We start from the raw sequence: 23,802 nt of genomic DNA on the forward strand, positions 1-23,802 counted from the left end.
CACGGGCTGGAAAATATGCATGCCAAGAAGAGGAGTGCGCAATCACGCCGATCTTGATGTTCATAATGAATCATTCGAGCTCGATGCTTGGAGGGGAAATCATTGAAGCTTCGACTTGGTCGGGACGTTCGGAGCGTACTGTGGTAGACAAACCAGAACACAAATAGGGTTTTTATCCGGACGTGACGCAAGCGGCTGAAGTGGGAATCCTGGAATGTCGTTAGGGAACCATGACTGCTCCGCCACACTCAGCATCTCGTATCACAGGGCTAGTGTAAGGGGCAATCTTGATGCGGATTGGTCGACTCACCGGAGATGGAGACAAACTGAACAATCTAAAAATCTAATCATCCGGAGGTGTGGTTGTGAAGCTCTTTCTGAAAGCATTTGTGGAAGTGCTCAGTCTTTTACATCATGGCTTGCTTCATTTGCAACAGAGTTAACTGGGGCAACTGAAACTGGATGATGATTAAGCATAACCAGGGACTTGGAGACGCTAATGAGCCAGGCAACGCGACAACTGAGTTGAGCGCAGCCTAGTTCTCCCATAAGCCGCGGCAGTTGGCTCGGTCTGTATCGTTGAGCTACTCTGCCAGAATCATCATGGGCAATTGCAGATTCTTCGGTTGGGCGACCGTGGTGTTTTGGATCGTTGCGCAACTAGTTTCGCATGTAAATGCTGCATACAATATTGATTCTGTGGGTAAGACAAATCCCGTCCTTCATCCCGTAGCTCGCAGGCTCTCACCATCGTCGCCGTAACTGACGCAGGCTAAAAACATCAGAAAACATCAAAGAGACGGCGCGTTCTATAGCCGGTGACCTGAGAAAACTGTACCATGGCGATGAATACGGTCAAGTCCCCGGCATCCTGCCCGGACCTCCTTCAGAGAACAAAGGGCCGTATTACTGGTGGCAGGGCGGTGCCTTGATGGGCACCTTCATCGACTATTGGCACCTGACTGGCGACACGACATATAATGACATCGTCATGCAAGGCATGCTTCACCAAGTTGGAGGCTCGGCCGACTACATGACGGAGAACTACTCCCTCTCATTGGGAAACGATGACCAGGCTTTTTGGGGAATGAGCGCCCTTCTTGCGGCTGAGACTCGTTTCCCAAATCCCCCGGCTGATAAACCGCAATGGCTTGCTTTGGCCCAGTCCGTCTGGGCAACTCAGGCGGATCCAAGTCGACATGACAAGCTGTGTGGAGGTGGTTTGCACTGGCAGATTCCTCCAACAAACAAGGGATATGACTACAAAAACAGTATGCTAAACCCGAGTTCTCTTTATTCTTTCCATCAACATTCTCTCTCTAACCATGTACCTTTTACTTCGTAGCTATCTCAAACGGCTGTTTTTTTAACATGGGTGCTCGACTTGCCCGTTATACCAACAACGATACATATGCCAAATATGCCGAAGATACCTGGGACTGGATCTGGGGAGTCAATTACATTGACCATAATTCGTGGCTCGTTTATGATGGTGGGTATGGAAAAGACAACTGCACGATCCTTACAAAAACGACATATTCTTACAACGCTGCTGTTCTATTACAAGGGGCGGCGTATATGTATAATTATGTAAGTTTGAATCCCTTGCGACTAGCCGGTACAACCGCGAGATCATTGCTAACTTTGAATCACTCATTGCGGAGGACGATAGACCAATGGATCTGAAAAATGGAAATCGCGCATCGATAAGATGCTGCCCGCCTCCTTGAAAAACTTCTTCCCCAAAGGCATAGCGTACGAGCCGAATTGCGAAATGCGACACGGCCAGTGCACTCCAGACATGCTCTCTTTTAAAGGCTACGTCCACCGCTGGCTGTCCGTGGTCACCCAGGTTGCTCCTTTCACGCGAGATACAATTTTGCCCGTTCTAAAAACGTCGACCGAGGCGGCAGTTGCACAATGTACTGGTGGAAGCAGCGGAAGGCAATGTGGGTTTTACTGGTCGTCGGGCAAGTATGTCGATGTAGCAGTAGATCACACGAGTGGCGCTGGAGAAGCCATGGATGTGCTGGGAGCAGTTTCGAGCCTGTTGATAGATGCCGCCACAACCCCCGTGACCAATTCGAGCGGCGGCACCTCCAAGGGCAATGACGGCAGTGGGCATGCCAATAATGGCGAGAAGAAGCCTGCGGAGATAACCACAGGTGACCGAGCAGGGGCATGGATACTGACTGTCGTGTGCTTCGGAGTCTTTATACCTGGATTTGTATGGGTGTCTATGACTGAATAGCAGCCACCGGTATCGCAGTTTTACGCTATTGAAATGAAGTTGTATATGACTTTGGCTACGTCATATTTAGCGTGCTGCGTTTTGTACTAAATGTACCAGATATGTGTCTTCTCGGCCCCATACCAAAGCTTTGTCTGTTCCAGTCCGCAGCATATTCATTAGGTAAGGAATCAACCAGGAAAGCAGCCTTTGTAGAAAACGGATCACGGCCATACGCAAATGTTGTACTTTGTGTGCTGTTGTAACAACTCTCCTGTCCTTCCACCAGAATTTGTCTCGGAGCTAGTAACCGTACGGTTCCTGCCTCCTACCGCAGACCTCATAGCCACAGCCCCTGGCATTTATTAACGTCTTGCAAGGGTCATAACACGGGCATTTCATTTCTTGATCTTGAGTTTTGACAAGTCTAATAAATAGAACATAGAGATACCACTTGTTGCAAAGGCTTGGGATGGAGCATGGGAGGCTACTCTGTTCTTGTGATGTTACAACTGCTGTCATTATGAGCTACTGGTAGGCAAATTTGGTTAAGTAGAGAACATTTCGTACTAGAAGTATCAGACGTACACCCGGAAGTTCAGCAGCTACATAGACTTTGAGAGTTTGACTCTGTACGGGGACTAAGCAATCTCTTTATGATACCCAGAAGGCGTCTCGTGCTTGATCATGATACTTTGGTTGTCACTAGCTTCGCCCGAGACATCAAACGACCGTCCTTTGTTCTCTGTACCCAGGAAAGCAACGGCTATAACGAAAACGGCCGAGGCTGCGACTACAGCGCAAATCACCTTTCCGTAGTCATACCGAGCCACACCTGCTTTTGAAGGGGGTAGAGGGAAATACTCTTCGGCAATTTTGGCTTGCAGCTGGGCAGCAGGGCTGGAGGCAAGATTACCGAGCTGGTAAGTTGTACCAACTACAAACGTGCGAATGACCGGGGGAGCCATCTCCATAAGGTGTGTCGGCATGATGCCGAAAGCCCCTTGGATTCCGAATTGCAGGAAGAAGGCCGGCGCCGCGACGGCTAGAGTGCTGGTGTAAGCATATGGATAGCAAAGTGTACCAGCCAAAACACAGAAGCAGATGACAGTAAATCTCCGTCCAAAGATTTCAGATAGATAGCCACCAGCTATTGCGCCAGAAGCACAACCAATGTTGGCTACGACTTGCGTAATAGTCACCTGGTCAGCTGTAAAGCCGTACTGCGATATAAGAAGGGTAGGATAAAAGTCCTGGGCGCCATGAGTCTGGGCCGTGTTAGTAAAGTAAACAGTGTACACGGGGGCATGGACAAACCATAAAGTTGCATCCTGCCATAAGCACAATGAGATATACGAGAATCAACTTGTGGTTTGCTATTGCCATGGCGCCTTCTCTATAGAATGCCGACGCTTTTGCCGCCTTGGACTTGGCGAGAGCCTCGCGTTCTTGATAGGCTTGCGTCTCAGGGAGGAACCATCTCCATATCATAATGGGAATAGGCAAACCGGCAGTGAACCAGAACAGCGATCGCCAAGTCTGGGGCGTTTCAAATAAAAAAAGCCGCGAAAATACCGTCGTGAGCAAGTATCCTATAGGATATCCGGCTTGGAACAAGCCTGACATTAAACCACGAGCGCTTTTTGGGACGTCTTCTAGAGCGAACGCAGCTGCATTCCCATAGATGCCACCCATGGCAATACCAAATAACGCCCTGCAAGCCAAGAACTGAGAATAGGTCGTGACGAAGCCAGTACCCAGCTCTATAACTGCGAACAGAAAGAGATTGAAGAGGAAGGGCCAGCGTCGTCCGAACCGATCGGACCATACGCCAAACAGGACGGAGCCGACAGATCTGAGCATCAGGACCAGGGTAATTCCAAGACTGATGTCCGAGTTCGTCTTGTGGAACTCTTTTGCGAGCTGAGTAACAGTAAGGCTCGCAGTGAAGAAATCGAGGGCGTCCAAGACCCAGGCGGACCACGCGCACTTGGGGCTCATTTAGCTTCGTGTATGTAAGTTTTCAACTCAACCGGACTCACAAGAAAGGAATTCCACTGCCTCTTGTTGAGCATCCGAAAGGCAGTCCATGGAGCAATGGTGTGGTCCATGGGCGGCTTGAGGGTTGGCAAGCGTGTTGCCAAATACCGGCCGACGCTCATGGTTGGTTTGGCCCTATCGATGGCAGCTTCTTCTTGTACAGACATATTGTGAAGCAACAAGCAGTTATCATGCAGTTACCATGCCTTGTTGATCGCGCAGTTTTTGCCGAGTGGGAACGTCATGGCTCATTATATGCTACCAGACTGCTGCGTACGGTATTAGTATCATTACAGCCACCATTTACCACACAAAGGAGCTTCCAATACCAAGCCAGGGACTCAACTACACCCTCAACTACGGTTAGTCCCATTTGGCAGAGTCTGGAGAAGCCATAGTGGGGTATCGGTGTAGTACATCGGAGTCACTCGTCCGATAACGCGGGGGTCATAATTTGACGTCGCAAGCTACCGAGCCTTGATCCGATGTCCAGGTACAGCTGTGCGGATGGATGTGCATTCGTGGCGCATAATTTCCATCAATAGTTGGCTTGGTTGGGACTACAGCCTGTGCTAAAAGCATGTGTCCATGTCCACGTATACACTAACACATCTCAATATGTCTGACACACAACACGATATGCGATACAGACTTTGACCCCCGGCCGTAGAGACAACCTTTCTGGGGATATCCCGCGTGAACTTCATTATACATCGGATTAGGAATGTCCCGAGGCACGAACTCAGCGACAAATCGAAGGAGACACCCGGTGTGTTGGCTAACATCCTGTTTAAAGAGGCTCTACCAGCGACCTCCATCGTACTTGACAGAGTGTTGTTCACGATTTGCGGAGATTCATCTACTGACACCATTATGTCGACACCACAAGCGGCACACACGCCTCTGGTACCAGCACCAGCCCTTTTTTCCGTCAAGGGAAAGCATGCCCTCATCACGGGAGGATCAAGAGGGATCGGCCAAGCAATGGCTCATGCCCTGGCCGACGCTGGAGCTTCCATCTGCCTGGCTCAGAGAGATCTTACCAACACTACAACCGCAGCGGCCCTTCGAGCCAAGGGTATCCGAGTTGAGCTAGTTCAGTGCGATCTTACTTGCATGCAAGATGCAAAGGAGGTTGTGCCCAAAGCTGTGGAGCTTATGAACGGCCGCATTGACATCGTGGTAAATTGCGGAGGGCTCCTAAAGCGGAAGCCTTCCACTGAAGTCAGTGAAGACGATTGGGATAGTGTAAGTACGGAGACTTTTATCGAATGCTGCTAGTGAGCAGAATCTCTGATCGAGTTCCATCAACTAGGTTGTGGACGTGAACCTCAAGGCGCTATTTTTCATATGTCAGGCCGCAGGTCGTCACATGGTTCCTCGCAGAACGGGCAAAATTGTCAACGTCGCATCCTTGAACAGTTTTATAGGGGGCGAGACTGTTGCCTCTTATGCGGCTTCTAAAGGCGGCGTCTCACAGTTAACCAAGGCGTTGAGCAACGAATGGGCTCAATACAATATCCAAGTTAACTGCATTGCCCCTGGATCTATTGCGACCGACATGTAAGCACATTGCTCACCACGTCAACTTGTTTGCATTGGCGATGTATCAAGGCGCCGGCTAATGAGACCATCACGTAGTAACCGCGACCTGCGATCCGATCCTCAGCTCTATGCTTCGCGCATAGCAAGGTGTCCTGCTGGACGATGGGGCACACCAGAAGACTTTGCAGGCCCAACGTTGTTTCTATGCAGCGAGGCTAGCCAGTATGTGACGGGTAGCATTTTGGTTGTGGACGGTGGTCACATGGGACGATAGATAGCGGCGAGGAAGCTAAATATAGCGCCAGTAGAATAGAGTATAGATATATACACGATACATTTTTAGTGTTGATTCTACATTACCTCAACCCAGAAAGCAATTCGCCCCAGTACATGTCCATAGGTGACTGTAGAAACTGACATGCTTTAGATTCTAATTCATTCACGTCAGAGAGGGTTTTAAGCACTGTCTGGTGGCAGCCAAGTATTGTTTGGTCATGTTTAGTCAGTTCCCGTGCTACGGTCTTGACAAGCTGATTCAACAAACATCAGTGTTCCAGTCTTTAGTTGTGTGTCTATATTAGAAGGCCAGTGAATTGAGCCTACTCTAAACTGGGAACATCTACCCACATCCTCTTCGCCCAGCTTTCTTGAGCAAGCTCCGTAAGCTGTACACCTTTTGCACCTTGCAACAAGTCATACTTCCATGGCTCATTGTTGATTACGTGGCGCAGGAACATCTCCCATTGTACCTTGAAGGCATTATCGAACACTTGGTAGTCAGGTACACGCGACCAGTGATCCATGTATTTGATATTTGTGTCCACATCAGGGTTCCAGGTCGACCGCACTGTCTGACTCTCATGCTGGGCCACGCAGTCTCGTAGACCAGCCACTGCGCTGCCCTTTGTGCCGTCTACCTGAATTGTGAGAAGATCGTCGCGCCGAACGCGAACAGCCCAGGAAGAGTTGAAATGAGCAACAACGCCATTCGAAAGCTCAAACGTAGCGTATGCCGCATCGTCGGCGGTACATTTGTATAAGTTGCCGTTTTCGTCCACCCGCTCTTTAATGTGAGTTGCGCCTTTACAGGTCAATGAATCTATGTCGCCAAACAAGTTCTGGATGACATACTGCCAGTGGCAGATCATGTCACTGATGATGCCGCCATCGTCTTCCTTGCGGTAGTTCCAACTGGGTCGCTGAGGAAGCACGCCGCTCGTTCCATCAAAAACCCAGTATCCAAATTCACCTCGAACTGACAAGACCTCACCAAAAAAGCCGCTGTCGAGTAGAGTCTTGAGCTTGATGAGACCAGGTAGCCACAACTTGTCTTGAACAACGCCGTTCTTGACACCAGCCTCCTGGGCCAGCCTATATAGCTCGTAAGCTTCGGCGGAGGACACAGCGATGGGTTTTTCGCAATAAACGTGCTTCCCCTTCGCGATTGCCTTTTTCAATGCCTCGGCGCGCCTTCCAGTAGTTTGTGCATCGAAATATATGGAGTTGTAAGGGTCATCAAGACATGAGTCCAAGTCTGTAGTTGAGCGGGTGATGCCGTGCGCAATGCAGAGATCGTCAAGCTTAACTGCATTGCGGCCGACAAGAACTGGATCTGGCATGATGACGTCGCCGTTGGGCAGCTTGATGCCGCCCTCCGTGCGAATGGCGCAAATTGACCTTATGAGATGTTGATTGGTACCCATTCGTCCGGTGACGCCATTCATAATGATGCCGACATTGTGAACCTTGCGCTCGACCATCTTGAGTCTGCAGAGAGTTGACGCTCAGAGGAAGTAAGGTGTAATATTTATGTAAGTCGTGCAAAGACATGCAACAGCTTCCGAACAATGGCGACTTCTCTAAAGACTTCGTTGACCAACGACTAAACAAGCTTTTAAGTTTCAATTCTGCAGCTTTGACCTTTGTCCTTCAAGCATCAGGTAGTACATGGTACACCATTTCCCAAACTGTCTCAATCCAGGATGCGGGGATGCGGAACAGCTCTTGCCCGCCACATTGCCCGAGACTTTGTCCGTGACATTTATCCATGACTTGACCCGAGACTTTGTCCGGGGAAGACATCCTTGGCCACCCATGACAGAACAAGGGGCTCAAAATGCTGGTAGCGGGCAATTGGGTTCATGCATGTCCCCCACGGCTGTCTCCAGCAAGCTTCCAAGGGTGTATTAGGTGCACGACGAGCATGGGAGGAGAATCGCCGACTGCTATTTATTACTACTGCCAGTCTACCTGGTGACTATTCTTGATCAAATTACTTTTGGAATAGCAGACATCTCCATCGCATTTTTCGCTACATTACAGCCACTCCTACTGCCATTCATCTTCTCGCACACGATGCGCGACGGAAAGAAGACGGTTTTGGTTCTGAATGGACCGAATCTGAATCTTTTGGGTACTCGAGAGCCACACCTCTATGGCCACGAGACCTTGTCCGACGTAGAAGCAGCAGGGCTCAAGCAGGGTAAAGAGCTGGGCATAAACGTAGAATTCTTCCAAAGGTATTGTTGACCTTTCCTTGCCAAATATTTGCCTAGTGGTGTCGGGGTGCCTGGTATCTAAGACTAACACGAAGATTTACCGTCAACAGCAACTGGGAGGGCGCCATAGTCGACAAGATTCAAGAGGCGCGGACCAACGGCACAGATGGTATTGTGATTAACCCAGGTGGTTTCACACATACCTCAGTTGCTATTCGAGATGCCCTGCTCGGAGTGTGCATTCCGTTCATCGAGCTGCATGTTGCCAATATTCATGCGAGAGAAGAGTGGCGCCACCACTCATATTTTGCCGACAAAGCCAAGGCCATACTGGTAGTACCCCTCAGCCCCTAGCTGTACGACTTGGTAACCAAAACGGAGCTAACAATTCCTCTCACCAGGTGGGAATGGGCGTAGCGGGATACGGCTACGCTATTGATCATATAGCCAAGAAGTTTCCAGAGAAGCCGTCACCTAGCCAGTAGGTGTACTTGTCAGTAATTGTAACTGGGTGGGAACATGTAGTTTAGAGAGATGATATTTTATGGACCCAACAGTGAATGTCAGCACTGAAGGCTTTGAGAAACAGATGTGGTGTCGGTGTATCCTCAATTTAGAGATCAAGTAGATACATATAGCTTCAGTTGATGTCTGTAGGTCCTTTTGCCCAGGAATTGGCCGATACTCAGTTTCCAGTCCGCGGATTGGAATATTCAATGTTCAGTGTTCAATTGTTCAAATGTTGCTTTATCGAGTTGATCCACCCATAATAAGACCCTGCCAAGACTGTGCGCCATCGATTCAGTGATGATGATTGACGATACCCACAAGCGCTACATGTACCCCAAGTCTCCAAGTCCCAGGTCCCATCATTATCTGGGACTCCCCGCTTCTTGCCGTCTGTCATCTGCATGCAACATTGAAGTCTCAGCTGTTGCTTGACATGTCCACATAAACCACAACGCATCATGGCAGATCCGTACTATGACCAACAACAACGGCCGCCCATGGGCGGCAGACCGCAAAGTACCGAGGAAGCTGTCATTTCATGCAACTGTTGCCGATTACGAAAGCTCCGGTGTTCGCGAGAGTTGCCGACATGTCAACAATGCCGGAAAGTTGGTAAGCTGGACGGAGTTGTTGGGTCTACTAGTGACATCCCTTGATAACTCGATTATGATCTTGGTGGCTGATTTATAATTCGCAAAATTTCAGGCAGTCAGTGCGAGTACAGACGGGAAAAGATGAAGCCTGGCATAAGGCCTGGGGCGATAGAATCGCTACATCAGCGAGTTGGTAAGCACAGGCTGTTACACTGATTTCTGCAATACATTCTTACAAGCACAATAGGCAAGGTCGAAGAGTTCATGGAAGAATTGAAAACTACTGGCAATAGGATATCACAAGAAAGCAATGAAAGCACGGTGCAGAGCGTCATGGCTATTTTGGCCCGCGAAATCTGCCGATTGAATGATGGTCAACCGGCATCTTCAACTGACCCTGTCCAGCATGTCCGTGAACCGGTCCAAGAAGGTCAACGAAAGCGCCGACGACTGGATGCAACTGATACAACAACTCAATTCGGCGATATGCCACCATTGCCACCTACACCAGTCCTTAATCAGGTGCTCGACTGCTACTTCTCCCGCCTGCATCCATGGATCCCAATGTTGCAGGAGAACAGATTCAAGAAGCGCCTCAACGACCCCGTCGTGAAGCCAAAACTGTTCATTATACTGCAGGCTATGATCGTGTCAACCATTCGATACATCGACTCCCCGGATTTGAGAGCCATGCCAGTGCAAGAGCTCGAGGCTCGCCAAAACTGGGTCGTCGTCCACGCCATGAGCTCGCTAGTTGTTGAGAGCCTCCAAGCGCTCACCATCATCGCATTCAGTAATGTAGGCGACTAAACCCCTGAAAGCGCAGATTCCGAGCCAAGCTAATAGACTTATCAGATAGGAAACGGCCGTGCCATGAGAATGTGGCCTATCGTGGGGTCGCTTACTCGCACCATTGAATATCTGCAGCTCACCGTGGAGCGTGAACATTTGAGCCAACCGCAGCCTCTCTCGCAACCGTACTTAGCCAACTCTCTGCGACGGGACAACATCTCTTGGATTGAGCTCGAAGAGCAACGTCGTGTATTCTGGGTCATCTTCAATCTGGACCGCTTTTGCTCCGTCACCATGGGCTGGAATACCAGCCTCACGTCGGATGATGTTTGTCGCCGCTTACCTTGTGATATCACTCTTTGGTGGCAAGACGAGCATGTAGTAACGCCGTATTTTAACATATGGGACAAGTCAGCCGGACGCATTGGCAACCCAATTGCCTTTCTACCGTCGCACTACAAGCCTAAGCCTCCAGACGACATGGAGAATAGCAATCACACCAAAACGAGTAGCGGCTCGAACTCTGGTGTTCCAAGGCGCCAGTCTATTGAGATTTGTAACGTCGGAAGCAGTCCTGCTTTTAGTGACCAACAGCCAGATCCGTTGATTGACAAGTCGACAATAGGCGCCTTTGCCTGCTCCGTAGAGGCGACCGAGTCTTTGTGCCAAATTACAACTTACTTCCTTCAGCAGCGCGTGGATATGCGCAACGAGCGAGAAGTTGAGTCGTGGCTCACTCGTTTCAAAGAGCTCGACTTGCGTCTCATTCACTGGAAGATGCTTCTACCACAAAAGCTGAAGCCTAACATGGGACATCGCCCATCTGGGAGGATGGACCCGAACCTAACACTAGCGCACGTCAGTCACAATGCATCAATCGTCTTGCTACACCAGGCCATCGCTTTTCCGCGTTTTGAATGGGCTTTTAGGACTCGGCTTCCTTCTCTGTCGTCGGCAGAGACATGCCACGATGCAGCCCTGGTCGTTGCGGCTATCGCCAACAATTATCTCGAGGTCTTGCCGTATATCCCCGTAACGCCCCTCTTCGCCTTTTGTATATTCGTATGCGCCCGTACCCTAATCATCCACTGGAGGTACTACTGTACACCACAACTTGCACCCGAGTTCGATTCCCTCGTCGACAGTTTAGATAGGATATGTGCACAGTGGCGTGGTCATGGGTCACCACAAGGCGAGACCGCTAGTTGCCCACTAGCTGGATTATACGCGACACGACTCCGCAAACTTAAACAACGATGTGTAGAGGACAAAGATTTCCGAATTGATCCATCAAACTACACCGCCGATGGTGACGACGTCGAGGAAATAGCGGGTGCTACATCCGATGAACGCCTCCCACAACAATCAGATCCGTCGGCAGAGCAAACCACGACTCTGGGATATGGAACAACGATGATGGAGAGTAGTTCCTTGGCATACCATCGTAACCAGCGCCAACCTCAAGCCGATCAGGAACGTATGATGCCTCCATCCTATCAGGCTAGCGAGACATTGCCCTCTGGCATGGATAGCATCGAGCAACTGTTTCTTGATTCGCAATATATTAACGGTGATCGAATTATCAGTCTAGAAGACAATATGTTTGAGTTGGGTGGTGGTGGAATCACTTGGTCCTGAAACGATACAGCGTCATATTGAGGACAATAACCAGCTGCTACCATGGCCAAGGCATGTAATAATACCTCCCCTATCTCTTAGAGATAGCGTTGTTAGAATAATATATGCTCATTAAATACCATTTGTGTACTACATGTCTCAACAAAGGTTAACGGCGGCTGTCAATCTGAAGCCAGTTTCCATTAAACCACAACATGTGTATGAGAATTTACAGTCTGTGGCGAACGTATTTGCCCACATTCAAGCATACGCCAATATATTTCGATATGTTATGCATACACTACGACATGCGATACCTTTGGCCAATTATTTTGTACCTCCCGCTGTAATTGAAGCAAAACTAGATTTATCAAGAGCCACTATTTGACAATCAATTTTGAGTCCTGGGATGTCGCTCCTTTACAATGTTCCTATTTACTGTGCTATCACAAGTCTGACATGACTTTTCAGCCCTTTCTATGCTCTAGTCCACTGGCCAGATATGCAGCAGCTCTATACTGCAAGAGTCGATCATCAGAAGCCTCAACGCCGTCGACCCTGGGCACTGGGTCGAAAATGATGTACTTCTGTACGGCTTCATTATGCTGCATGACAGCGCGGAGGCTGACCATCCCTAATTCTACCATGGTCCTGGTCTCAGGCCACTTCACCAAGCAGTCGTCGGTTACATCTCCCTCCTCAGCTACCTGTGCCATAAGGCGGAACTGAATTGGGCCCTCGGCCAGTGTCTTGGGAATCTCACCGAAAAGGTAGTTTGGTCCGTTAGCGGCGGCCTCCTCGGCACTTATGTTTCTCACACCAGCAACAGGCTCGAAACGATACCGAATGAAGGTTTCCGCCCCGGACGATGCAACGAGCTTGAGGGTATTAACGGCGTAATGTCGCTGGTGAGCAAAACTAGCAGGAAATGGTCGCGGTATGTTCATAAACTCTGCTGCCTTGGGGTGGCCAGTGAGGTATTCACCAACGGTTTCGTTCTTCAGCCCAGTGAAAAAGCGCAACACCTCTTTGCCGTCGCTCCCAGGTGTGCCATCAATGCTGTGGGCTGAATCCAGAAGTTAGCTTACACTTGCTTACAGTTACAGAGCTTCTTCCCTACCTATAATGTCGGTGTGTACACGCCGTGGCGTCTCAGCTAACTGAAAGCGAAGTGCAAATCCGCGGGGGTTGCCCCGCGGATCTGAGTCCGGGATGTCAGGGTTACCAGTTGATGATGAAAAACGGGCTATAACCGGCGTCGACGATTCATTGAAGTGGTGGGCTTTAGAGAGCGCTTTTGCTTGAGGGGTTGGCTCAAAGGTGCCCTGTAGAAGAATCCCCTTTGCATGACCTTCCGTATCGACAACTGTTAGCAACTATCAATGAAGGGTGTTTCAGAGTAGCAGACCGGCCCCCAACCACTCACCGGGACGAAAGCCGGGGCGTGGGCCCGATAGCGACTGGAGTGTCGCAGCAAGAGCTTCACCGGTCGCTTGGATCTCCGGGTTGGCCGGCATAGGCATCTTGCTCTACTTTTAGGCGGAGTTTGCTATGTTACGGTGGTGATTGTGTGAAGGAGTTGCCTTTGCCACTGTGTATGCTCTCAAGCCCAGATCAATGGTTTAATTGACATGTTTCGTTCCGTCCAACACTATTTATCTATCTCCTTTCATGCACTCATTTGATGAAAAATACACAGCACTTCGGCGACAGCCTGACAAAGAGATTACGAATGCTATGTCAAATTTCCAACTCGTGGCATATCAATTACCATGATTAATGGGATACAGTTTGTCAGTCGCTTGCTTAGAATACCTCGCCCTCGGAGCTCGGGGTTTACCCACAGCGAACCTGGGGCATGTCAAGCAGTAGTTCGACAGCCTTCGGGGCCCGTTCTCGGGTGTGTTCTAAATGTCACTTAAGATGACAATAGCGATATTCCCAATAATGAATTGACTCCAATGTGACAGAAATCTTGATCCCCATGTTGCTCTGTATGGTAAGTTGGGAGAACTAATAGCCAATGGCTGAAAGAATAGGTTATAGGTTATTCTTGCCGTCTCGACTGAAGAATATTTAACATGAGCATTGTGAGAACTCTGCGAATCCGTAGTGGCTGACCTGGTCTTCATACCGCTAAACACGAGAAAAGAGGGGAACTTACTATCAACAGCGTAGCATGACATCACATTGCTCCATCCAGCGTGTAAAAGATACTGCGAGTTACCTCATTCGCATTCATGAAACTACTCGAATCTATCGTCTACTAGAAAGTAACCCCAAGTGAAGCCATACTTGCACCAGACATGGAGCTGCCAGCAGTCCAGATTTTATTTTAACACCCTGAAGCGTCATTGTCTAAATGCTTGTTTCTTTGTGGGCGTTTGGGAACCCAAGTATGGAGCAACGCTCCAAGCGATGCGACCGCCCAGTTATGTTTGGATCGGGTCCGAGGAAGTTATGCGGGAATCCAATATCAAAAGAGGTGACACTCTCAAGATATTTGATTTGCTCCTCAGTGAGTCTGATGCTCAGAGCTTGAATATTATCCTCCAGCTGTTCCACCTTTCTCCCGCCGACCAAAGGGATAACGTTGGCTGCTTTGTGAAGCACATACGCGAGTGCAATGGCCGTAACTGACTCGATGCTGTGTTGTTGTGCAACGTTGCTTAGTGCTTCACTGACGTTTTCTTCTTCTGTGCTCTGTGCACTAGAGCTTGTAAATGAGCGCAGAGCCTCTCCATCCTCGTGCCGTTTTTGAAGAGCTTTTCTGCTCTGGAACTTTCCTCCACCTAATACGCCCCAAGGCACTAGGGCCATGCCAAACATGCGTGCCATTGGAATAATATCTCTTTCAAAATCTCGCAGCATCACATTCCATCGTCCCTGATACACACTGAATGGCGTCTTGCCCTCTTGCATAGCGTACGTGTTGGCTGCACTAACCACCCAGGCAGGCATGTCTGACGCCCCCAGATATAAGACCTTGCCTTGGTGGACTAGCGCGTGGAGGCTATCCATCAACTCTTTAATGCTCGTAGTATAGTCCCACCAGTGGACGTATAAGATGTCGATGTAGTCAGTCTGGAGTTTTCTTAGTGAGTCTCGCACACTAATATGCAAGCTTTTCCGATGATTGCCAGAACAATTGGGCATTGTCCCAAGCCCGAGCAGGTGGCTTTGGAAGTCAGTAGTGTATTTGGTCGCAATGACAAGCCGATCCCTGATGCCCCTCTGGCTTGCCCACTCTCCAATCCATGTCACTGATTGTTCGTCTTGGTAATTGTTCGCGGTATCAATGAAATTGCCACCTGCTTCAAAGAATGCATCAAGCAGCTTGAATGCAGACTTCTTATCCATGGACCCCATCGCAGATGTCCAAGCATCACCAATAGACATTGCTCCAAGGGCCAGAGGGGAGACTCGAATGGCTGCAGATGGTGACAGAACGCGGTGCCTACCAAGCTCTGTAGCTGGTTCTGGTGCAATCTTGAAAAAGTTGCTCATCTTGATGAGTTTTTGGGCGCCGTGGTAGGGAGTTTAAATTTGTTATCATAACGACAATGGGAAGTCCATAGCATTATATACTTGCAATTTGAGGCACATACAATGGATATAGGACTTAAGCTCGTTTGATTCCGGGGAGGTTTACAGCAGACGGAACAAAGTGGGGGTCAAGCCGTCACGACAAACATGCTCCCATGCATTTGACCCTGCCATCAGCGGAATAATTCTAGCCCAGAGATAAAGCGAAGCTCCGACTAACTGCAATAAAATCCTCAAATTTCTCCGTCCAGTAAATGCACGGATGGCCACTTCGCGATCCAACACAGGCTAAGAAGATTTGGAACATGACAGAGGGTAGACGGGAGGGCAAAGTGGGCCAAGTGGGCCAAGTGGGCAAAGTGTAACCCCAATAAGAGAAGTTGGATCGGTTCAGCTTAGTATAGGCACTAGGTAGCACAGTTTTGTGCTAAAGGCATTTCAGCGTCCTACTTGATGGAGAGAATTGGCACCAGACCTAGCCCGTCGAACCCATTGCCGGATTGATACTTTGAAGGAACTTGAGGCTCCTCTGTTCTGTTTTTTGGTTTGGTAACGGTATTACTACCCTACAGTTATCACAAAATTAGCATGGTGCTGGTAAACCTTCACAGGGCTAACAGGTGTATGTGATTTAAGTTGCTACATGCTCATCTTAGTATCTCATAGACACAAAGAATCGCAGCAAACGGAAGCCAAGTAGAAGCTGCGGAAAGCCAGACAGTGATGACTTGTGGAAGCCCATTTGAAGTCAGCTGGTGTCACCACTCAACGACATCCCAAAGTAGATGACTATGGGGTCAACAGTCCACATGGAGTGGGTCCGGCTGGTTAGCCGAGCGGACTGTCAATGCAGAAGCCAAAGTTACTAGGTAGGCAGGATGACTAAGGTATCAATCTCGGCAAATGCTCAAGTACTTCCTAACGACTTTTTCTCCTACGTTTAAAAATAACCCGGAATTCCATGTTGGGATAGTACGCCGATATCCACACTCGTCTTTCACAGCCGACCGACAGGCACTGCAAAGATCAAGTAGGCTTTTGTCAGAGCTGCCATGTGTTGAATCGGAGTAGATCCAGTGCAATTTCATTCTCCTTTATACCACTCTTTTCCAAGCACACCCTATTTTTACACACTTGATTCAAGACCATGGACAAGTTTTGGGATACTCCAATACCAGACGATCTTGTGTTTGTTAACGCACCCAATTGTCGCACTCGGAGGGAGGCATCCACTAGCTATCCGCTGTCCTCTACCATCAATGAAAAGCAACCACTCCATAATCAAGGCGGCGAGACGATAATTTATGAACACCGTGATCCCTTTTCTCTGAGCGACATTGTCGACCGCCAAGTCACCATCCAGAGAAATGGCTTGATTCGGAAATCCGTGAGGAGCGGCAAATGTGACCTAGAGGCGGAGAAGCGCCGCCTAGAGCTAATTGGAGGTAGAACAACCATCCCTGTGCCCCAAGCCGTACAATGTTCTTCCTCAGGAGAATTTGAGCATTTAGTTATGGAACGGCTCCCAGGAAAAACGTTAGAGAGTGTCTGGGGCCATTTATCAACCAAGGAGAGAGAGTCCATCGCCGATCAGGTGGCGGACTTTGTTACCCAGCTTCACCAATTGAAGAATGACACCATCGATGCTCAGGTTTTCGTACGACAAGAACTCTCATCTGGATTGAATAACTCCACAAGCTTTAGTTTACAAAGGATAAAAAACTATTCAGGGATGGAGGTCATCACACGTTTCGTTCGGGATAGGAGCCAGATGCTCGATGACCAACAGAACGTTTTCACCCATGGCGACCTCGACTGGAGCAATATACTAATTGCCGATAAAAACGTCTGCGGAATTATTGATCTAGAGTGCAGTGGCTTTTTGCCACCGTACTGCGAATGGATTGCCGTCAAGAGGCTATCAGACCGCCATCCATGGTTTGGACTTTTGGAGCCACGACTCAAATCCGCCAAATGGGACTTGATGTGGGAGGTTGAAGAGCTGATCTCTGCCCTGTCTAACCACTCGCAATGGGCTTTGGTACCGATTGATCGAGCTACCAATCAAACCGAGGGGTGGGCGCATGTTCCCAAGATAGTTGTCGCTTGCGTTGGAGATGGGCCTCTGGTCACTTATGAACTTCGATCAAAGCACCCCTTGTGGCAAGAGTACAAGGCAAACAAGGACAAAGAGGGGGATGGGATTATAGTTGAACAGCTAAAAGAGACAGAAGCACCGCGAAACTCCGATCACGGGTCGTAGCCCATGAGTTTTGATGGATTGGGGCGACTTGTTTCCAATTTGCCAAAACTATCAGTTTTAAAAGCGGCTAGACTCTGGGCTATTGATTCTTCTCACTTCAAAATAGATTATGGGAAGCAAAATCTCCTTTGAAGAAGTATTAGCGTGTTTTCCCCTAGTAATTTGGCAAGTGGTTGGTGTCTGCTCGTCTTTGCTAGGATGCCTGCCTTCTGGACACCTTGTACATGAACATGCATTCTGGTAATAATGACCTTTTTTGAGTCAGCTCACTCACTATAGTTATGTCTTTATTAGGGATAGACTGTTACGATCTGCGGAAAAGTCTGTATCGCGTGGTGCAGCAGCTAAGAGCTTACTGTTTAGATTTGCAGCCTGTGGTAAAAAGTATTTGCATATATCAATGTATAACCTGATACATCTCAATGTGCCTTAGCATATAAAGCGATATGCAACGAATTTCTCGCGCTAAAATGCTCTTAATACCCACTGTATGTGTTTATTATGTGTTCCCTTTCTTGAATATGCTTTTTGTCTCATTATGAGTAGGAGAAGACTGGCTTGTTTGTCGAATACGATGTTTTAGCCTCGAGGTTGTTAACGAGAGATATTGCATTCTTTAAATTAAACGTAAATGCCTAGGTTTCTATTTATAGCAAGAATAATAATATAACATAAGTTTCTAAAAGTCTAATGTACCTTTTTGCCCAAACATGATTTAAAAAAAGTATTTCAAAAGCCGTGATATATCTGCCCTACTCAGCCTTCTTTGAAGTTTTCGTCCTCAACTTCATCAGCCCATATACCAGGGCGTATGAGCTAAACACCATTAGGACCACAATACCCGCGTCTCGCCAACCATAGTAGTATTCTTGCAGGTTAAGAGTCCTAAGATAATCCTGTGCCTCGGTATATGAGCATACTTTGCACGACGCCGTCGCGTCCGGATTGATCAGGTTCGCCATGCTTCCCGGTCCTTGCGTCAGGTAGTCCTTTAGGTATTCTCCGCAGGTCGTTCCGTTTGGTGGATCAAACGTGGCAAACTCTCTTGACGAGCAAGTTACCTTGTTGCCCCATAAATCAAACACCAGCATACTCCCCATCAAGTAATTGAATGGGTTGAGATAATACATCCAGTATCTCCAGAATGGCTGAATTTGCGAGTATGGCACAAGAACACCACAGAACGACACCAGTGTTCCCAGAAGCAAAGGGTTGACCAGGCTTGCGAAAACCTCGTTTGGCGCGTACGCCGCAATGAACTGACCCATTCCTGTGTACAGGAACTCGTACATCAACATGACGAAGAATGTCGCGCCGGCCCGTTCAGAACTGGATGGGAAGCCCACGGTATAATACCAACAAACAAAGTACAAGACTCCGCAGATGATGAGGTATGGAATCTCCGAAACAATCAAACCAGTGACGAATGCAACCCAGGAGTACATCTTGGATTTCTTTTCGCGTGCCTCAAAAATATTACGGCGGTGAATAAAAAGAGGCTGAAGCTGCGCCAAGACACCGGGTGCGACGAAAATAAAGTTGAAGATGGTGAAAAGCTTGAGCTGCAAGTCACCTACTGAGTCACCAATCATCCAGAAAGAAAATCCGTTGAAGAGAGCGGAGAAAATATGCAATGCAAACTTGTTGTTCACATAGTCAGTATTGCGGTACAACGAAACGTTCATTCGGTGTGTTACGAGCTTGATCTGCTCCCACATGGGCACCGCGAACTCGTGTCCGTCATCAACAGTCCCAGGAGGAGAGGAGGCAGCCTGTGCAATGATCTCGTCCAATTGGGCCGTCATCTTTTCGTACTCCGGCGAAGATAGCCAGACGTCGCTCCAATTTTTGCCCTGCGAAAGCACACCAGAAACAACATCAATCATATGTTCAGCTGGATTGACGCCTGGTGGACAGGGGGCACCTTCTCGGCCAAAGTAGTCTTTCACGACACAAGCTTGTTCTCCAATGTCTCCAAAGTACACGGTTTGGCCTCCCTTGGCAAGAAGTAGGAGCGAGTCAAATTGGGCGAACAGTTGGGCAGAAGGCTGATGAATTGTGACCAGAACAGCTTGGCCGGCTGCAGCGAGTTTTCGCAAAAACCGAACAGTGGTGTACGCGGATTGTCCGTCGAGACCAGAAGTAGGCTCATCGAGGAAGAGTAGAATACTTGGCTTGGCCACTAGTTCAACGCCGATCGTGACACGTTTCCGCTGCTCGACGCTCAGTCCTGCGCCAACTTCCCCAATGAGAGTATCGGCTAGGTCATGAAGTTCCAGAAGGTCAATGATCGTATCCACATAAGCCAGTTTCTCCTCTCGTGGGGTGTCACGGCTTTGTCTTAGAAGAGCGGAGAACTCAAGAGCCTCGCGAACTGTTGCATACGACTCGTGAACGTCGAGTTGTTCGCAATACCCGGCCGATCGTTGGAAAGAAACTGGAAGGGCCCTGCCGTCGACTAAGATTGATCCGTGAATAGTCCCTTCCGTCTTTCTTTGAGCCAAAACGTCCAAAAGAGTCGTTTTTCCAGCACCCGAAGATCCCATAAGTGCTGTCAGATTTCCAGGTTTGACCCATCCTTGCACATTGTCCAGGAGTTGTCGATCGCCAGAGGGTGTCTTGACGGTATATGAGAGTTTTTTCCAAGTGAATATTGATGTGTTGCGAACGAGATTTCCGTTTGCTGATTCCTCAGCTGCTGGTCTGGCTTCCTCACTCATAAAATTTCCGGAAGATGAGCTGGATACGACTTGATCCTTGCCTTCGCTTTGTCCCTCCTCGTCTCTCTCTCTCTTCAGCTTACCAGCTTTGTATGCCTGGGCAGTGTCTCTCGGGATGAAAAGACTAGGGCCGGCCTCGGAACTAGACCGCCAGCGTGATGTGGTCACAATTGTGATGAAGACGAAAAGAGCCCACCACGCCCAGACGATGCCAAAGTTTCGCCACAGATGAGCATGGCTGTAGGACAATGAGGCGAGATAGGCGTCGCCATCAACGTAAGACTGGCCGGGAACCGCACCACCAACGCCAGCACATGCTTGATGGTCTCGGTTATTGAAGTTGGGACCACTGGGTATGAGATTGTTGGCGATGCAGTCAATTCTTTTTCCATGGAATTCATTGGACAAAAGCGCGTCGAATGCGTAGGCCAGGGGATCGATCCAAAATATCCACACGAACCAAGGGTGCATCTGTGGCTTTTGGATCATGTAGCCAGTGTACATGATACAAGCACTAATCATGAAGCCTGAAACCTTGGAGGCTGCATCGAATGTGCTGAATGAAGATCCGATTGATCTGAATAACGCTGTCATGCACTGTGAATAGTTAGTGAGGGTACTCGACATGGATGCTTTAAAAATACACGTACAAACGTAGTTGCGACCACGATTATCCAAAAGGTAAAGAAAATGCCCGCGTCCATTGTCAAGCCAACCATAAAGTATAGAATGAGGCTGAAGACGGAGACTTGCACCAAAATGACTGGTATATCTGCAGCAATCTGCGCAATGCAAAATGCGGCAGGGTGAAAATATGCGAATGATTTGTGCTTCAATAGCACAGGTCTACCACTGAACGAATCCGTCACTTCTGACATGGAAAGCAAACTGTTGAAGAGCAAGGCAAAGAAACAAGCACCCGATTTGACGAATAAGCCTCCCGACGTTGGGGAAGCGTTGTAAAATAGGGAACCGGCGATGAGAGCTTGCACAATAGTTGAGATTTGCTTGATGAAGAATGTTGCTTTATCTCCCCAGAGAATTTGATACTGTCGGATCACACAAGCCTTTACTTGCTGCATAAAGCTAACAGTCAAGGGGCTGTTTTTCGGCAATCCCTTTTCCTTGGCTAGCTGAACCGCCTGCTGGAATTGCGCCGTCTTTTCTTTGGCCTCTTCGGTGGTTGGAAAATCGTGCTCTGCCTTCATACTGTTGTAAATGGGCGACTGTTCGTATTGGCTGCGAATATCCGCTGCGGTTCGAGGAAATTTGTGACGCATTTCTTGTCGAATTTTGCGCTCTGTGGGCACGGTAACTCCCGTCAAGTAGTCTGCAACATTGGCGCCATCGTCACAGATGAAGCCCAAGTTCTCCATGAATGGGCGTGCCTCTTTCATTGGACCGTAGTAAATTTGTTTGCCTTCGTCTAACACCAACACCTTGTCAAAGAGGTTGTAAATGCCATTGCCAGCTTGATAGAGAGTCACAATCGACGCTAAACCGAGCACATCAGTCAAAGCACGGATGGCTTTGGAATACTCCAATGCACTAAAGAGATGACACGGTCAGCATTCAAGCACACAGTGCTGGTAGTATCTAGGACTTACGTGCTGGCATCAAGGCCCCTAGTCGAATTGTCCCAGCAAAACACGCTTCCTTGGGATGCCAAACACTCGATGATGGAGACTCGCTTTCGTTCACCGCCGGAAACACCGCGGACGAAGGCGTCGCCGACCTTGGTGTCAAAAGTGTGCTCAATACCCATAGACTTTAGCAAGAAGTCTTTAGTTTCCGTACGGTACTCTTCCTTGCTGTTCACCCCATTGGGTAACTGGAAGGGTGTTTTGAGCCGAGTTGCAAAGTCCATTGTTTGTCCAACAGTGAGCGTGGGGAAGAAGACTTCTTCTTCCGTGTTCATGACAATTTGGCCACGATATCTCTTTGCTTCTTCAGCCTTCATGGAGCCATAGAACACGTCGCCAGATATTTGCTCGTAGCCGCGTCTTTTATTGGTGAGGAGATTGAGTAGTGTCGTGCATCCGGATCCCGGGCGACCAAGGACAAGGAGCATTTCCCCTGGCTTTACGCAGCCATGAGAGCTGTCCAAGATGGTTTTGAGAGGCGTCTCGCTTCGTGACTCCCGTATAATTTTGGGAATGTTGAATTGTGATAAGGCGTTCTCGTGAATAGCTGATTCCGCACTTCTAGCTTTGACAGTCAAGTCGGACCACGTAACACCAAGTTCCCGGCGTGGAAAGCCAGATGCCTGGTCCCTTTCGTGGAATTTGACCACGTCGGGCTTCATTGTCCATTCGTTTGAAGTCTCAATGGACTCGTCCCTAGATGGAGAGTCATCGTTGCCAAGTGTCTCTGTCTCGTCGGACAACATGATTGCTATATTGTATGCGAATTTTCAGCCACGAATGGACAAACGAGACACCACGTGGAGCCCTGACGCAAAGGGATATATGAGACAAAGATCTCCGTGGCCTGAGCACAGCAATGGAGAGGATGCATGGTGAATTTGTGTATTTATATGTCGTGGGTATCATTGACTCGGACTCGGCACCCTAGATTCGGTAAATCGGGTTCGTCCGAGATTTGCAATCAATGGAACGGAGATGCTGCAAATATCCACATGGAAACAGTATAGAACGAAGGCAAATGGGTACGAAATAAACGTAAAACCGTAGTCTGGGCTTGGTTTTGAACCAGGCATTGCCTTATCGGCGTTCTCCCTTGTCTCACATGCCGCGCACCAGCGGCGTTAACGGCCACCATGTGGACCCTTTTCCTAGTGTTTGGATGTCGGACTCGGAAAACTCGGGGGGAGGCTGAATGTTGCCGCTTAGTCACATTTTCATGCATGCAAAGACGCTCTCCAAAGGCACGAGAGCAGGATATGTTTGTAAGATCGGCGTGGTTTGGGGGAAAGCCATCATGGCGATAACATCGGAAGAGAAGTGTAACCATTTGACAGTAATTGCACACTGTGATGCGCTATGATACCAACTATTGAAAGTTGCTTGGTCCCAAGCCTTCAGGAACTCGGTGATTGTTCCAGAGAACGGACAATTACGAGTCAACAGTCAACCGAGAACCTCCTGGCCTGAAAGACAATAGGCGCGGTGCAACCATGGCACGACTTCTCCCGCCTTGCAGGGATCCGGTCCCGCTGACCGTGCAGTTCCACTGAGGAAATTTGGGTTTTCAGGTAATTTTTGTATCAAGATTTGTAGCACAAATAATGCTGTGACTGACAGTTGTGTCTGGTTCGAAATAAACAAGGTTATGGACAACATCTGGGGATGATAAAAGCGGAGCTGCTGCAGAGACATGCGAGAGGTGGAGGCTGGGCAGTTCCTATGGCCAATGGGCTCCAGACTAGGGTCCACCCATGCCGCTTAATAAGCGGGATACCAGTTTGCGCCCAACCAATGAGATGTCA

General features: G+C 48.8%; 9 protein-coding genes across 9 annotated transcripts; 4 read left to right on the plus strand and 5 right to left on the minus strand.

Annotated features, from left to right (window-relative positions):
• Positions 1 to 603: 603 nt before the first annotated feature.
• VFPPC_09645 (glycoside hydrolase family 76) lies at positions 604 to 2,251 on the plus strand (the record flags this gene model as incomplete). The annotated part of the gene is made up of 4 exons (XM_018288146.1): positions 604 to 703; positions 786 to 1,271; positions 1,346 to 1,590; positions 1,673 to 2,251. 4 exons carry the CDS (start codon positions 604 to 606, stop codon positions 2,249 to 2,251), a joined length of 1,410 nt encoding a protein of 469 aa, XP_018141283.1.
• A 620-nt stretch (positions 2,252 to 2,871) lies between these two features.
• Positions 2,872 to 4,437, minus strand: VFPPC_09646 (MFS transporter; the record flags this gene model as incomplete). The annotated part of the gene is made up of 3 exons (XM_018288147.1): positions 2,872 to 3,498; positions 3,548 to 4,219; positions 4,273 to 4,437. 3 exons carry the CDS (start codon positions 4,435 to 4,437, stop codon positions 2,872 to 2,874), a joined length of 1,464 nt encoding a protein of 487 aa, XP_018141282.1.
• Positions 4,438 to 5,143: 706 nt separating this feature from the next.
• VFPPC_09647 (NAD P-binding protein) lies at positions 5,144 to 6,089 on the plus strand (the record flags this gene model as incomplete). Its single annotated transcript, XM_018288148.1, has 3 exons — positions 5,144 to 5,518; positions 5,586 to 5,833; positions 5,912 to 6,089. 3 exons carry the CDS (start codon positions 5,144 to 5,146, stop codon positions 6,087 to 6,089), a joined length of 801 nt encoding a protein of 266 aa, XP_018141281.1.
• A 325-nt stretch (positions 6,090 to 6,414) lies between these two features.
• Positions 6,415 to 7,575, minus strand: VFPPC_09648 (oxidoreductase family, NAD-binding rossmann fold domain-containing protein; the record flags this gene model as incomplete). Its single annotated transcript, XM_018288149.1, has 1 exon — positions 6,415 to 7,575. One exon carries the CDS (start codon positions 7,573 to 7,575, stop codon positions 6,415 to 6,417), a length of 1,161 nt encoding a protein of 386 aa, XP_018141280.1.
• A 1,722-nt stretch (positions 7,576 to 9,297) lies between these two features.
• On the plus strand, positions 9,298 to 11,846 carry VFPPC_09650 (Zn(II)2Cys6 transcription factor; the record flags this gene model as incomplete). The annotated part of the gene is made up of 4 exons (XM_018288150.1): positions 9,298 to 9,435; positions 9,537 to 9,609; positions 9,664 to 10,214; positions 10,272 to 11,846. 4 exons carry the CDS (start codon positions 9,298 to 9,300, stop codon positions 11,844 to 11,846), a joined length of 2,337 nt encoding a protein of 778 aa, XP_018141279.1.
• Positions 11,847 to 12,292: 446 nt separating this feature from the next.
• On the minus strand, positions 12,293 to 13,348 carry VFPPC_09651 (catalase domain-containing protein; the record flags this gene model as incomplete). Its single annotated transcript, XM_018288151.1, has 3 exons — positions 12,293 to 12,891; positions 12,946 to 13,191; positions 13,252 to 13,348. 3 exons carry the CDS (start codon positions 13,346 to 13,348, stop codon positions 12,293 to 12,295), a joined length of 942 nt encoding a protein of 313 aa, XP_018141278.1.
• Positions 13,349 to 14,183: 835 nt separating this feature from the next.
• On the minus strand, positions 14,184 to 15,332 carry VFPPC_09652 (aryl-alcohol dehydrogenase; the record flags this gene model as incomplete). The annotated part of the gene is made up of 1 exon (XM_018288152.1): positions 14,184 to 15,332. One exon carries the CDS (start codon positions 15,330 to 15,332, stop codon positions 14,184 to 14,186), a length of 1,149 nt encoding a protein of 382 aa, XP_018141277.1.
• Positions 15,333 to 16,518: 1,186 nt separating this feature from the next.
• On the plus strand, positions 16,519 to 17,634 carry VFPPC_09653 (protein kinase-like domain; the record flags this gene model as incomplete). Its single annotated transcript, XM_018288153.1, has 1 exon — positions 16,519 to 17,634. One exon carries the CDS (start codon positions 16,519 to 16,521, stop codon positions 17,632 to 17,634), a length of 1,116 nt encoding a protein of 371 aa, XP_018141276.1.
• A 752-nt stretch (positions 17,635 to 18,386) lies between these two features.
• On the minus strand, positions 18,387 to 22,743 carry VFPPC_09654 (ABC transporter; the record flags this gene model as incomplete). The annotated part of the gene is made up of 3 exons (XM_018288154.1): positions 18,387 to 20,951; positions 21,005 to 21,902; positions 21,962 to 22,743. The coding sequence occupies 3 exons, from the start codon at positions 22,741 to 22,743 to the stop codon at positions 18,387 to 18,389; spliced, it is 4,245 nt and encodes a 1,414-aa protein (XP_018141275.1).
• Positions 22,744 to 23,802: the final 1,059 nt, after the last annotated feature.

This window comes from Pochonia chlamydosporia, chromosome 6 (assembly GCF_001653235.2).
Source record: "Pochonia chlamydosporia 170 chromosome 6, whole genome shotgun sequence".
NCBI classification, from domain to species: Eukaryota; Fungi; Ascomycota; class Sordariomycetes; order Hypocreales; family Clavicipitaceae; genus Pochonia; species Pochonia chlamydosporia.